We start from the raw sequence: 15,609 nt of genomic DNA on the forward strand, positions 1-15,609 counted from the left end.
ACAATACACCATAAATAGTACACAATAGTATTTATTAGAGTAATAAAAACAAGTGTCAAATAATTTGATACACAAATTAAAAGTTCATTTTCAATTTCTATTGTGAAGATCCAATTAGCACTTGGATAACCTTATCCAAATTGTTGTAAGATGATCCATTTGGAGCAACAATAGCTTCATGAGCTAACCTTTTCCATTCCATCGCCTTCTCCTTCATTTCCTTCCCTTTCTCACCTTCCATCAACTCTCTGACTTGCCTCTCGACTTCACTCCTCTTCACATTCGCGTCAATCTCCATACCAATCCCCCACTTATTACAACAAAACCAACAATTCGTCTGTTGCTCGGCGAAGAACGGCCAACACGTAACAGGCACACCGTTGATCAAACTCTCAATCGTCGAGTTCCACCCAGAATGAGTCAAAAACGCACCAATTGAAGGGTGACCCAAAACTTCCTCTTGGTTACACCAGCTAGTAATAAGTCCCCTATCTTTCGTCTCTTCCAAAAACTCCGGCGGCAGAACCGCCGAATCCCCGATAACTAAATCGGGTCGGGTAATCCACAAAAAGGATTGGTTACTATTAGCAAGCCCCCATGCAAATTCTATCAATTGATCATTAGTCATAACAGTAACACTTCCAAAATTGACATAAACAACAGAATTCCCCTCATAGGAATTTAGCCATTCTATGCAATGTTTATCCTCTTTCCATAGATTTGTACTAATTTGTTTGATTTCTCCGTGAATGTTATCTTCCATGGAGTTTAGAAGGGGTTGTAAAGGGCCAATTGTGTAAAGAGGAGGGAATAAATCGGCGGAAAGTGCTTCAACGACGTCGTTTTCTAATGCATCGTAGGAGTTGAAGATGATTCCTGAGGCTTGTTTGGATTTGTGGATTAATCGTGGAAGGTAATTAACCATAAAGTCGTTAGGGTCAGTTGTTCGAATGAAACTTGGCATGTCTTTCATTTGGATGTTTTCCATTGTAGGTACCCAATCTAAGACTGTGTTAATGTCACCATTTGTGGCGAAGTTTTCATCTGTATAGTGATACACATTGAGAGAAATAACACCAATCAAGTTCACAAAAGTTAACAACAAAATACGATTAAAGTACTCACTGAGACGAAACAAACAACTAGAGGTGCCAATTCGGGTCATGGTTTGGGTTTGGGTTTGGTTTCGGATTGTATCAAAAATATCAAAAATACTAATTGTAGAACTTAATTTTACTATAAAATATGATAAATGGGTAAAATAGGGTCGATTTCAGGGCATTCGGGTTCGGTTTAGGTAGGATTTGGGTTTCTTCCAGTAACTACAGGTCGGGTTATCATGTCTGGTCAGGGATTGCCAGCTCTACAAACAACCAACACGCCTACACTTGACTATGGATTTTAAGTTATAACCCAAATAGTGAATAGTTTCAAGAATGCATATGAAAAATAACCTTAGACTGAAGGAGGGACAATCTAGTATACTAAAAAGTTGTTAAAGAATATGTCTTGAATCAGTCAAATACTGAATAATATGAGTTATACGAAGAATAATACTCCGTACTTCTTATGGAAGTTTTCAATCGAATAAAAAGAACAAGTTTGTCACAAGTCATGGCTCTTATTAACTCAAAATCATAATCCGTATATACTTTCTTCGTCTCTATTTATTCTTCCTACTTGACATTTTTTATGTCACAAAAATATATCCAATGAGAACAATAAAAAGAAGACAGGTTTCGGGGTTTATCTAACCGTTGAGGCACGAGGCATCACACCAATGATGGTGTAATTAACTACATCGATCATAAAAAAGATTCTTAGCCAAATTTGACCTTAGATTCGGATCTTTTACCAAAATAGCTAATTTGACAATTGTATTTACCAAAATAGCTACTTTTAAATTTTAATTCCCAAACTAGCCACAAATTTGACTTTTAACAAAAAACAATTTACCGATTTTGGTTTGGGTTTTTTTTCTAATTGTGAACTGGTTTGATTTATGTTTTTTTAATAATGAACCAAGTTGGGGTTATTTTTGTTTTGGGTTTGCAGTTTTTATATTCTTGGGTTCTTACCGTCATTGCTACTATGGAGTCCTCCTAATTGACTATTGGCATTTCTAAACTTAATGCTTTCACTGAAGATTATAAAAGAAAAATTGATAAGTATGTAAATTTTTTTTACAGGTCCCCATTTTCCATGCATATTGGAGACTTAATTTTATTCAACTGTACTTAATTTTCTCAATTTTGATTAGTTATCGAATCTATTTCTAGGCTGCAGGTTATATAAAACATTCTGAAATTTGCTAATCGTGTTTGGAGTCGGCGAAATTTTATAAAAATTGTTTCAATTCTCTTCTATTTGGGGTGACTTGAATTATGAAAATTGATTCACTGCATTACAAATAGCTCTGGACTTGACTGATCTTGTTCTTGCGAATTAATATGCTACATGTTGGAAGAAAGATAGCTCCCTTAGTTTGTGATTTAAGTTTTGGGTTGATGTTATGTCGACTATCTAGTATACTTCACAGCTAGTATCAAAACAAATGGTTCATCTGAAAAAAATGAACTCAAAAATAAATACTGGAGTGCTTGCTAGTGGGAAACAAAAAAAACCCAGACCGGTATTTTATAAGTAAATAAAAAGTCCAACTGGTTTAAAGATTGTTATTTGTTGCATCAAAGTCAAAATAGTCATTTTGGTAAATATATCTTAGCTAGTTTGGGAAATAGAATTTTAAAATAGCCATTTTGGTAAATAAAATTATCAAAGTAGCCAATTTGGTAAAAGATCCCTTAGATTCTTAGGCAAATTTGTTGAAAACTATGATATAAAATTGGTTTCGAAAACACTACCTTATAAGAAAAAAAATGTTGTAATTATCTACATCGATCATACAAAAATGGTTGTTAGATACTACCTTTACTCGGATTATGAGCTAGTATTGATTTAAAATTTTGCGGTTGACTATATGAGGTCCACCTCATAAAAAAAAGGTAATTAAATGGCACTTGAGATACATATGATAAAGTTCATCTCGTAATTTTAATTCAACGTCTATAACTCGGGTAAGTATAGCATCTTACAACATAAATATTTAATAAGGGGTTTGTTACAATATTTTTTTATAAGATAATTTTTGACAAATTTATCTTGTTGTTATTACATCTATCATTCATTCATGAATTTATTTAACATGTCCTTTAACCGAAGTGGGTTAAATATTTGTGGGTTCTACGAAGAACTCCTACACGTGAGTTCATCAGTAATGGAAAGTCAACTAAACATTATTGCGAGCTAAAATCACATAATTAAGATCGCATACACCCTCTGTCCCTTAATACTCGTACCGTTTTGATTTTTTCCACTATTCACATAATTCACTTTTGACTCTATTTTATTTCTAGTATCTGAAAACAAATGTTACTATATAATATATTGTTGGCTTCATCTTAATATATATTTTTAAAATATTAATATTTTTATAAATTTTTATAATATGTAATGAAAGATATTGGTGGTCAAAAATATGCATTGACAAGCGTGTCCAGTCAAAACGGTGCAAGTATTAAAGGATGGACCGATGGAGGGAGTAAGATATTTAACAAAAAAAAAAAAAAAAAATCAAGAAAATGCAACTCACCTTTGAAAGGAAAAAGTCCCAAATCAATAAGCTTTTGATATTGAGCATACCCTAAAAGACCACAAGCACTAGCAGTCCAAAACAACACTTCAGGAACACCAAACTCATTCGCAGCATCAACTGTAAAAAACATTGCAGCATCGGAAACAACACAGCTCACCGGGGGCCCATCTCCCGACCCGTTAAGTCGGGCTATGAGCTCCTTAAAAGGTTGAAGACAGTTCTTTTCAGTGGAGGCGCAAAGAGAAGGGACATCCTGTGTACAGTCTGTGACGTCAGCAACGGGTAGCCCGTCGGGTATGGTTTTGAACTGGAAAGATGGGCGGTCTATTAGGGAGTCGGGCCCCCGGGATTGTAGTAAACGGTTGTGATTGTATTCCGTGTTTACGAAAGTAATGTGGAAGCCTTTAGAGTGGAGGATTTTGGAGAGTTGTAGCATTGGATTAAGGTGGCCTTGTAGAGGGTAAGGGATACATACTGCATGTGGTTTTGGAACTTCTGAATTCATTTTTGTTTTTGTTTTTGTTGTTTTTGTTTTGGTGTGGGGAGAGAGGACGAGGTTTGTTAAGTTGGATTGTTTTCTTTTATAGGCGACCGGAAATTTTGGGGAAAAAAAAAAACTTTTGATGAGCGGGTCCGGCCCTCGGATAGGCGAGGAGTGTAACTGTATAGTGGGGCAAGTTTCTTAATTGATTCACGTATATTGAAATAAAAATCATACCTTTGATGAACAGGTCCGGTCCTAGGCATAGGCGAGGAGTGTAACTAAAGATGGATGTGGGTCGGGCCCGAAGACCGACCAGACCCGGCACGAAAAAAGCCCGGTCCGGCGCTGGCACGAAGTCATGGGTCGGGCCTTGGCCTTACTTTTTTTGGAAAAAGCACGACAAGGCACGGCACGACAAAACACGCAAAATTTTGTAAAATAAGCCTTAGGCAAGACGGCCCGGCCCGGCCCGACACGATACAACATGGGTCTAGATTGGGCTCGGCCCGGTTAGGCCCACGGCCTGTGGGCTCGGCACGAAGCCCGGCCCGGTCCGGTCCACAACCATCTTTAAGTGTAACTGTATAGGGGGGCAAGTTTCTTAATTGATTCACGTATATTGTATTACCTCAGTTTCAAAATGATTTTTATGGATTATTTATACAAATATTAAGGCAAATTGAATAGGGAAAATTCGTAAATTGTAGGTGGATACAATAAAATATAGATAAAGTGAGGTAAATGTGTAAAAAGATGAGTGTGTAAGAAAAAATGAATAAAATGAGAGAAAATGAGTGAAAAGCGGTTAGTAAAAAGTTGTGAATGATGTGAGATAAGAAAGTTAAGATACTACATTTTTATGTCAAAATATAGAATAAAAAACAAAAATAAATAAATTGTGAAATGGAATAAAACAGAAAATGTAAAGATCATTTTAAAACGGATGTAGTATAATAAATGTCATGCTTTTGTACACAGAGTGTATGTGCCTTTGTGGTATTGTTAACAAATGAAAGTTATTTTTCTTTGTATAAAAGTAAATTGAATGAAAAAAAATTATACATCGTATTCTTTTTGGTAATTTGTAAAACAAACAAAAATTCAATCATAGTTTTGATTTAAGGGGCCATAAAATGTGAGAATCAAGCATGTTAATGAGCTCCTTAACCTTTCTAAATAGTTCTCTTTGTACGTTGAAAGAGGGATAGGATCCTAATTTTTTTTATTACTTCCTTTGTCACACAAACGTTAAAAAGTTGTGGGAAGGTACGTGGACCTCCTCTTATATATTTTTTTTATTATTATTATTATTATTTCTTTGTTAATAACAATTAATTGACAATTAGTAATTAATTACGGAGTACTCCGTATTATTTAATCACTCGATCAAGAGTTGAACTTACATGATTGACAAACAAAACTAACAATAGCGCAGAAGTCAGTTATCCAACGTGCTTTCCTATACCATAATTTATTATTACGGTCAGTATACGTACTACTGAGTACTTTTATAATACAGAAATCATCGACTTTTCCATTTTTTCTGTCGAAGTTGACTAATCATATTATTAGGAATACTAGGGCTCTGTTTGGCAACATTAACTGAAATTGAGCTGAAACTGATAAGGTAGCTGAAACTGATAAGCTAACACCTGAAATTGATAAGGTGCTGAAACTAATAAGACATACGTTTATATCACTCGTTTGGTAAAACTAGTTTATTAAATACCTGAAATTTTTAGTAATTTTAATTAATATTCCATATATTTCAATATGATTAACTATTTTCATAGTAAGAATAATTACAAATATAATAAATACAAAGAAAGTGGGCAATATATTCAACTTTACCGCATAATCGCATATGCATGGTACTGAACTCTCCATAAGAAGAGCAACACCAAAAATTAGCCATTGGATGCAACTCATAGTTTTTAAAAACCACTCAATGTTCAAACCCCGTGAAACATTATAAAAAAATCAATCTTCACCATATCCCACCACTACAAATAAAAAGATAGAATTATAGAAATAAGCACATCAGGGACTTATCATATCATCCTCCCTGCTAAAAAGATAATTATGGATCTACTCTTCCTCAAAGAGCCTCGCAACAGAGCATTGTCATGCCTAAGATGTGACCCCTCAATACCATCCAAAAATTAGTCCCTCCTCAATGCTCTCACTAGAGATATCTCCATATAGACCTCTACAATAATGGCAAATATACAAATACAAAAACGTAGAAGGAAGCGTCGCTTACGGTGGTTTGATCTTCTATTCACAGAGTAGGGACTTTCTTTTGCTCCCAAAGAGAGATACACATCGTATTAGATTTTGAAATTATTTAGGATTTTAGAAATTATCATTTTTTTTCAAAAGAAAACAAAAATTTCAGGAGCTGAAACTCAAACGTTAATTAGATTAACGTTTCAATATCAGTCACTTTGTCCACCTTATATTTTATTTCAGCTCTCTACCAAACACTCCTAATTTTTTAAGGTGACTTATATTATTAGCACCTAATTATTTAAGGTGACTGAAAGTACTTGCCAAACAGAGCCTAGGTGTACTAGATTTCCGGTTGTGTTAATATGGAGTACTCTGTTCTTAAATATTTGTCTTATTTTGACTTTTCAACTCAATATTTAAACGTAAATATCTTCAAATACGTTGTTAGAAAAGTATAAAAATTTGATATTGTTAAATTACACATTAAGACGAACAAAATAAAATCTCACATGATTATGTTTTGAAGTATGTATTGGAAAAATATTAGAAGATTCTCTTCAATTGTGAATAGTGTCAAGATTTCAAAAAGAAATAATATTCAAGAACAGAAGGAGTAATAAATATTTTATGCATATACTCATATAGGGCTGTGTTAATCATATACCAAGGTATTCTCCTTCCCAGACATGACAATAACTAACACAATGAAGGATTTTCCTCTATAAGAACATGACAATAACTACGAGATATACGAAAATAACAAAACTTATAAGCTTATAACTCGAGTGAGAATTGTAGGCTCAAAGACTGGCCGGGATGTAACTATTACATAAAACTCGTGTATATTAAAAGTTTTTTTTTTTGGTGTACCATCCGGTTCACCCTTAGGGCTAATCCGGATTCGGGGCGAGTTCTGAGTGGATAGGTTCCATTCCCCTCCCAATTGTTGTTGCGGGGGATCGAACACAGGTCCTCCCTACCAAGTTCAGCCTCAATCACCACTGAACCAACAGTCAATTGTAAAAAAAAATTTAATTACTTTGAGTTTTATTGAGGGCCATTGCATGTTTTCTTTCTAGAAATAAAAATTAAAATGAAATTTAAGAGGGCAATAAGTGGCATGTAATCGCTTTTTGTTTTAAAGTATTAGTACAGACATTTGTAAAAAATTCATGAATTATAGTAAAATATACCAACCATATACAACCTTTAATAATTTTTTTATTTATTTTTAAGTATAGTTTACACTCCAATCAAACTTTATTTAATTTTATGGCTTATGATGATGATGATGATGATGGCGGCGGTGGTGATGACGATGATGGTGATAAATAATAATAATAATATATAATAATAATAATAATAATAATTGTCATTGTTACATGAATTTTCTTTTATTAATATGTAATTATAGTAATTCTTTTTTGAAGGTAATAACGTAATTCTAAGAAGGTCCAATTAAAGATCTATCAAGACGAAAATGATAAAGGTCGCAACATGCGACCTTTAAGACGTGTCACAATGATGACATGGCATGTTTACGTGTCATGATTTAAATTGGAAACTGAAATATTTAACTTATATATAACATATTATATATGTACAGAAAAAGTGAGAAAATCTTAATATGCTAATTTGTTTCCTTTTTTATATCGACTACCTTATTTACATATTTTCATAGTAAAAATATTGCATTGGTAGTAAAAATATTCGGATGACACATAGCCTACGTGGCGCCTATATGTACCAATTAAACTGTGACACATAAGATTGCGACAACTAAATGTTGTCGCAACTTGCGACCTTTATCATCACCCCTATCAAGATAGGATAAATTCTAATTATTTAGATAAATAAGCATAGAACGGATCTCAAAGCGACAAAAATAATTTCAAAGCTAATAAAATAAGATACTCCGTAAGTGAAATTAAGACAAAGACAACTATCTTAGAGGATTTCGGCATATGACATGAATCACATTATCGCATTTGAAGTTTTGAACCCATAAAAGGAGTTCGTTTTTTTTCCCCTCGAATGAGCCATAAAGATAATACTTCGTAAATAAATTATAAATGTTCTCTAGGGGATTTACCAAAACCTCTTTCGTATAAAAGTAATTTGATAAATGAACTCAAAATGAATGTGGATCACAAAACTTAACAACAAAAATTGTTTGATGAGTAGTCGAGTATTTGTCGTAACATATTTTTGGCAGCACTGCAAAAGCAGAAAAGAAACTTCTCGGGTTTTCTAGCTTACTATTTTTATAATAATGGCAAGAAACTTATCCCATTTTATTATCTGTAATTTACAATATCTGAAATTAAATCTTTTGAAATCAAAACTTGGGCCCTCAAGTCTGACCCGTATGAATTACAGCCCTTTCTTCCACTCTTCTTATCATTGGTAATCACAAATCAGGCCCCATCGAGGCACTGATTGACGGGTCGTTTTATCCGATTCGTTTTATACATTTCTTGGGCCCAAGCCTAATTAAAGTCACATTATGGTTGCAATTAAATTCGGTTAAAGTTTGGTAAAAAACAAAATCATTTGATAAGTTAATAGACAAGATTGAATAAAAAAAATAAGCTCGTTAAGTAATTGAGTCAAGCTCGAACAACTTTATGTTCGGCTCGTTAAGTAATTGAGTCAAGGTCAAACAACATCATCTTACGATGTTCGGCTCGTTAATGTCCACGAACAACTCATTTAAGTTCTTTTAAAACCGTGATTATGTTAAAAAAAATTAAATTTTTTAGTTTCTTTTTATATGTTTTAAATGAAAGCAAAATTTTCTTTAAGTATAAAAATTGGCCATATATTATTAGTACATACAACTTTGAAAAACTTAACAAACTTAAATGGAGACATAATAAATTTTTGTTTGTTTGAAGGTAATTTGAGGCTCGTTTATTTTATCAAGCTCGAGCTCAAACACGAAATGCAAACAAGCTTATTCTTGAACAAAGGTCGAATAATAAAATCCGTAGTTCGCTAAGCTCGAAAAAAGAATTTTATTATTACGGGATATAGCTGATATTCTTGAGGTACTTTAGTCTTACAATGAACAAACATAAATTCAAAATAATTACTAAAAAATTGTTACAGATTTTCGTGGGAAAACAAATCATTTGAGCTACACTCGACAAGGCACTTAATCAAAATCTTATTTACCGGACCTAAGAACTTTAATGACCTTGTCCAAATTGTTGTAAGAGGACCCGGCCTTTTGGAGAAACAACAGCCTCATGACTCATGAGCTAACCTTCTCCACTCCATAGCATTTCCCTTCATCTCCTTCCCTTTCTCTTCCACCATTAACTCTCTTACTTGCCTCTCGACATCACTCCTCTTCACATTCGTGTCAATCTCCATTCCAACCCCCCACTTGGTGCAAGAAAACCAACAATTAGTTTGTTGCTCGGCGAAGAAAGGCCAACAAATCATAGGCACACCATTAATTAGACTTTCTATTGTCGAGTTCCAACCACAATGAGTCAAAAACCCTCCAATCGAGGGGTGTGCCAAGACTTTTTCTTGAAAACACAATAAGTCCTGGTAAAAACTCGATTTTGGATCAGACCGATTTTCCTTAATAGAATATAATATAACCTATTTAAAAATTTAATTCTCTTCTTTAATATGTTTTAAACATTATTATATTGTGAAATATTTTATTTTAGCTTTTAAAAAGGCCTTAAATAATTAGTTTTTTTATATATGTTTTTTCTTTTTACAATAATTTTTATAAAAAATAAAAAAATATATAGAAATAGATCTACAACCGGTCCGAATTTTGGACCGATTTTTCCGGTCCGGTTCGGATTTGGTCCAAGCATAATCGGTCCGGTCTTTAAATCTTGAATTATCAACTTTCGGTCCGGTTCGAGTCGGTCCGATCTGGGGTTGGACCGATGAACACCCCTAGTTTCTACTCCGGATTCAGCATTAATTACTTAGCAGAATATGTGTTGAAATCTTCAATAAATGCAGAAGCTAAGAAGAAGGGAAGTAAACTTAAGCAGCCATAAACGGAGCTGCACAGAAGCTTGTATTAAAGAGAAGTTTTCTTATTACAGCTTTTAGGAAATATTCTGTGATAATCATTGATTGAGGCTTACTCCTAATATATATAGTAAGCTAGTACACAGCTGTACCAACCAATCATATTACAGGAAATAAAACAACTAGCCAATCATAAATATCCTAGTTGTCACAAACAGACAAACTAGCTGACAAGTAACAGAATCAGTTACAAGAGCTGCATTCCTGTGTATGCTAGACCTGCCTTGTTATGCTGCACTTGCACTGGTGTGGTTGTTGGCTGTGTAGGCTGATCATGATCACCAACACCCCCCCTCAAGCTTGGGGTGGCATGAGAAACACCAAGCTTGGAAAGAAGCTCATAAAAATGAGGTGAAGGCAAAGCCTTAGTAAAGATGTCTGCAAGTTGTGACTGAGTAGGCAAATAGGTGAGTTGAATAAGGCCTTCCAACACTTTATCTCTTGTAAAGTGACAGTCAATTTCAATGTGTTTTGTGCGCTCATGAAACACTGGATTCTTTGCTATGTAAATGGCAGATTGGTTATCACAGTGAAGGGTGACAGGCTTCAAGTGTGTAACCCCAATTTCTTCCAACAATCTGACCAACCAAGTGACTTCAGCAGAAGCAGCTGCCATAGCTCTATACTCAGCTTCTGAAGAGCTTCTGGAAATAGTACTTTGCTTCTTAGATTTCCAAGAAATTGGTGAGTTACCAAACAATAGGATATAACCAGTGATAGATTTCCTGGAATTAGGACATGCTGCCCAATCACTATCAGAGAAAGCTTGTAAAGTTAATGTATCTGAGGCATGAAGAAGAATGCCTTGACCTTCTGAACCTGCCACATACCTAAGAACATGTTGGAGAGCAGCAACATGTGGAAGTCTAGGTTGATGCATGAATTGGCTCAAAAGTTGTACTGCAAAACACAGGTCTGGTCTGGTGTGTGTTAGAAAGTTTAACTTTCCCACCAGAGTTCTGTAAAGCTCAGGTTTATCAAACAAATCTCCTGTATCAGCTAGAAGCTTTGTATTGATAGGTAGAGGTGTAGGTGCAGTTTTGTGAAGGTCAAAACCACTGTCTGCAAGCAAAGATTTAGTGAACTTCTTCTGAGTTAAGATCACACCATTCTCCAAATATCCAACCTCAATACCCAAGAAATAGTTCATCATTCCTAAATCCTTGATACTGAAAACATCATCCAGATGCTTCTTTAATGTTTCAATGGTAGGAAGATGATTCCCAGTTAACAAAATGTCATCCACATAAACTGCAGCAAGAGTAATGTGATGTTCATCCCTTTTGATAAAAAGAGAATAATCATTCTTAGATTGTAGGAAACCTTGTGTCTGCAGTTCAGTGTGTAGCTTGGAAAACCATTGCCTTGATGCCTGTTTCAGTCCATATAGTGACTTTGTAAGCCTGCAAACCTTGTTGTTAGGATTAGGAATCCCCTCTGGCATCTTCATATATACTTCTTCATGGAGATCCCCATGAAGAAAAGCATTATTAACATCTAATTGGTAAATGGTCCATTTCTTGCTTGCTGCTAAAGCCACTATGCATCTCACTGTTGCCATCTTCACTACAGGGGAGAAAGTTTCCTCAAAATCAATCCCATATTGCTGAGTGTACCCCTGTGCTACCAATCTTGCTTTGCATCTTTCAAGAGTACCATCAGCCTTTAGTTTCACTTTAAACACCCATTTGCATCCAATGGGTTTCTTTCCATGTGGCAAAGTGACCACCTCCCAAGTTTGATTCTCAAGTAAAGCTTCTATCTCTTTTTCCATAGCTTTTATCCATTCAGGACTTTTTACTGCTTCTTTGTAATTCTTAGGCTCTATCAAACTGTCAATCTTTGCTACCATGGCATGATAGCTCTTGGGCAAGCTAGTGTAAGTCACCAGGTTACACCAGTGTGTAGCTGTATGACATTGATAATCAGCAAGATAAGTGGGAGGTTTGTGAACCCTTGTAGACTTTCTAGGAGAAGGATCTGTAAGATCCTGTGTGAAGTTTGGAGAATGGAAAGAAGAAGAAGAAGTAGATGAGTGAAGAGGAGTGGAAGATGGTGAATTTTGATGAGGAGCAGAAGAAGTAGTAGAAGTAGAGGGAGTAGCAGAAGATGGTGAATCACTATGGTGAGTAGAGGAAGAAGAAGATGAATGTGGTAAGTGGGGAAGAAAAGGTGAATTTAGGTCTGGATCAGGAAGAAGTGGTGTGTGTTTGGGAAGAAAAATATATGGAGGTAAAGAGTTGGTTCCAGAATGAGAATCTGGAAGATGGTGAAAGGGAAAATGTGTTTCAGAAAAAGTAACATCCCTGGAAATGCTTATTTTCTTGGACTGTGGATCAAGAATCTTGTATCCCTTCTGTGAAGGTGAATATCCAATGAACACACATGCAGTTGCTCTTTTATCAAATTTGGTTCTGTTGACTTTAGAAGTAGATGCATAGCAGAGACATCCAAATGCTCTCAAGTGTGCATAAGGAGGTTTGTGTCCATGCAATTTTTCATAGGGTGTCATATTGTCAATACTCTTCAAAGGCATTCTGTTAATCAAATAAGTGGCACATAGTATGCATTCTCCCCAGTACTGTATTGGTAGCTTTGACTGAAAGTGCAATGCCCTAGCTGTTTCTAGCAAATGCCTGTGTTTTCTTTCCACAACTCCATTCTGCTGTGGAGTGCCACTACAGCTAGTCTGATGAAGAATTCCCTTACTGAGCAATAAATTTTTCATCTCTCCTTCACACAATTCTAAAGCATTATCAGATCTGACACAAAGTACCTTGCTATCAAACTGTGTTTCAACCATTTTTAGAAACGAATCAATCACAGTTACAGCATCATTCTTTGATTTCAGAAGGTGTGTCCATGTAGTTCTAGTAAAATCATCCACTATAGTGAGGAACATAGTACAACCATTGTGAGTTTTATTCTTATATGGACCCCAAGTGTCCAGATGTATCATCTGAAACCTTCTCTTAGTCTTAATACTGCTTACAGGAAAAGAATTTCTAGGTTGCTTTGCAGCTGGACATATCTGACATATACTGTCATTATTACAGGTAGTAGCTAGATTATCCACTACAAGTTTCATCTTAAGAAATGGCATATGACCAAGTCTAAGGTGCCATATCTTCACATTTGTTGACTCTGCAGTGGCTGAAAGACATTGTGTTGAACTTGTTACAACTGGATCTTCTTTGCTTGTGTCCACACTGTACAGACCTGATCTCACACTACCAAGAACCTGTGGCCTTTTCATTAAATGGCCCTGAAGATAGCATTTGTCAGCAGTAAATGAGATTGTACACTGATGATCCAAGCACAACTTATTCACAGATAATAAATTATATTGAAAATCTGGCACATGTAGGACACCCTTTAGCTGTATATTTTCATTTAAAATGACTGTCCCTCTGTGTAGAATGGCCACTTTCCTTCCATCAGGTATAGTTATGTATTCATCAGTTCCAGTGACAGGTTCATAGCTTTTAAACATGTTGATATTTGCACACATGTGATCTGATGCACCACTGTCTAACAACCAGCTAGAATGAGCACAAGTGAGAAAGCAAAAAGTATTACCTGCCATAAATGCATGGCCAGAAGCCTCTCCTTCATCATTCTGTGTATCTGTGGAACTCTTCTCATTCTGTTGTTTGGTTAACAAACTTAACAACTGAGTGCACTGATCAGCTGTAAGAAATCCTGGTTGTTGTTCCCTGTCAGTTTCTTGGAACTGTGGTTGATACTCTGTCATATCATCCCCATATGGTTCATCAAAGTAAGCTGCTGCTGCTGTTCTTTTGTCACTCTTAAAACCAGTGAAACCTGGAGGATATCCATGCAACTTAAAACACCTTTCTGTACTATGTCCATTGACCTTGCAATGATCACAATAATATGTAAATGGTTTCTTGTATCCAGTTCTGTTTCCACCATACTGATAAGTGTTCTTGTATCCAGTTTTGTAAGGATTGTTTCTTCCTTGTAAGTCATTATACCTCCTTCTATCTGCTATGAAATCATGATTCTCTGTATGTTGCATGGGAGCACTGATCTCTCTTTGTCTTTCTTCTTGAGCCAACATCCTATAAGCATGAGTGATGGTGGGCAAAGGTTGCATCATCAACAAATTTCCCCTTGCAGTGCTTAAATGTTCCCCTAATTTCATTAAGAATTGCATCAGCCTTTGGTCTTGCTGCATCTTGAAGATCTTTTGAGTCAAGTTACATGTACATTGGTTGCAAGTACATGATGGCAGAGGATTAGCAGCACTTATCTTGTCCCAAATAGACTTAATCTCTGTGAAAAATTCAGCAATGTTCTGTCCTCCTTGTGTGATTTCTGCAGCTTGTTGTTCAAGAGAAAACAACTGTGGACCAGAAACGTATCCAAATCTTTCTTCCAGGTCTAGCCAAATCTCTCTAGCTGTGTTAAAGTATAACACACTTTTGGCAATGTTTGTGTCCAGATTAAACAGTATCCATGAAATCATCATGTCATTGCATCTCATCCAAGCCTGATAAGTGTCAGCTGTTACATCAGGTTTAGCTAGTGTTCCATTCACAAAACCTAGCTTGTTCTTTGATGACATAGAGATCATCATACTTCTCCTCCAATCACCATAGCCTTCTCCTTTAAATTTCACTGAGACTAACTGACTTGCAGTGTTATCTGTTGGATGCAAATAAAATGGACTAGCTGGATCTTGATTAGGTTGTAGAGTTGTCATGACTGATTTTTTTTGAGATTGAGATTTTCTTAGAATAAAAGAAATAAAACTGAAAGTGTTTGATGAAGGATTTGATTTGAGGAAAAAGAAGATTTAGATGAGATGAGATGATTTTAGGATTTGATTGAAGAAAAAAAAATAGCAGCAGATTATCAACAGAATTTTGCAATCAAACTAGAAAAAAAATTCCACGAAGAAATTCAAGAAACAGAAGAATATCAACAGAATCACATACAGAGAATCTATCTACTAATCAGAAGATCATAATGCACTACTGATTCACAGAAAATCAAAAAAAATACCAGCAGTTGAAGAACATACCCTCAAATTTGATATGCTTAGAATTCTGATTGAATTGTATCACTGTGTTTAGAAAGAACTACTGATTCAGGATCTGTGTTTACTGCTCTGATACCATGTTGAAATCTTCAATAAATGCAG

The 15,609-nt window shown here is 35.3% G+C and overlaps 2 protein-coding genes across 2 annotated transcripts; both read right to left on the reverse strand.

Annotated features, from left to right (window-relative positions):
* Window positions 1-6: 6 nt before the first annotated feature.
* LOC110775058 (7-deoxyloganetin glucosyltransferase-like) lies at window positions 7-4,202 on the reverse strand. Its single transcript, XM_021979688.2, has 2 exons — window positions 3,653-4,202; window positions 7-1,044 (listed from the first exon to the last, which is right to left on the reverse strand). The coding sequence occupies exons 1-2, from the start codon at window positions 4,158-4,160 to the stop codon at window positions 98-100; spliced, it is 1,455 nt and encodes a 484-aa protein (XP_021835380.2). The 5' UTR covers window positions 4,161-4,202; the 3' UTR covers window positions 7-97.
* An 8,232-nt stretch (window positions 4,203-12,434) lies between these two features.
* Window positions 12,435-15,491, reverse strand: LOC130468116 (uncharacterized). The gene is made up of 2 exons (XM_056837856.1): window positions 14,019-15,491; window positions 12,435-13,704 (listed from the first exon to the last, which is right to left on the reverse strand). The coding sequence occupies exons 1-2, from the start codon at window positions 15,166-15,168 to the stop codon at window positions 13,670-13,672; spliced, it is 1,185 nt and encodes a 394-aa protein (XP_056693834.1). The 5' UTR covers window positions 15,169-15,491; the 3' UTR covers window positions 12,435-13,669.
* Window positions 15,492-15,609: the final 118 nt, after the last annotated feature.

Source organism: Spinacia oleracea, chromosome 2 (assembly GCF_020520425.1).
Source record: "Spinacia oleracea cultivar Varoflay chromosome 2, BTI_SOV_V1, whole genome shotgun sequence".
Classification (NCBI taxonomy): domain Eukaryota; kingdom Viridiplantae; phylum Streptophyta; class Magnoliopsida; order Caryophyllales; family Amaranthaceae; genus Spinacia; species Spinacia oleracea.

What these genes read in the sequence shown, in the direction of transcription:
- LOC110775058 (XM_021979688.2), bottom strand. Translation starts at nt 4,160, where the DNA reads ATGAATTCAGAAGTTCCAAAACCACATGCAGTATGTATCCCTTACCCT. An exon ending in GGGACTTTTTCCTTTCAAAG is followed by an intron (nt 1,045 to 3,652) that starts GTGAGTTGCATT and finishes ATCACTATACAG; the next exon opens with ATGAAAACTTCGCCACAAAT.
- LOC130468116 (XM_056837856.1), bottom strand. Translation starts at nt 15,168, where the DNA reads ATGACAACTCTACAACCTAATCAAGATCCAGCTAGTCCATTTTATTTG. An exon ending in TGGCCATGCATTTATGGCAG is followed by an intron (nt 13,705 to 14,018) that starts GTAATACTTTTT and finishes TGCTATCTTCAG; the next exon opens with GGCCATTTAATGAAAAGGCC.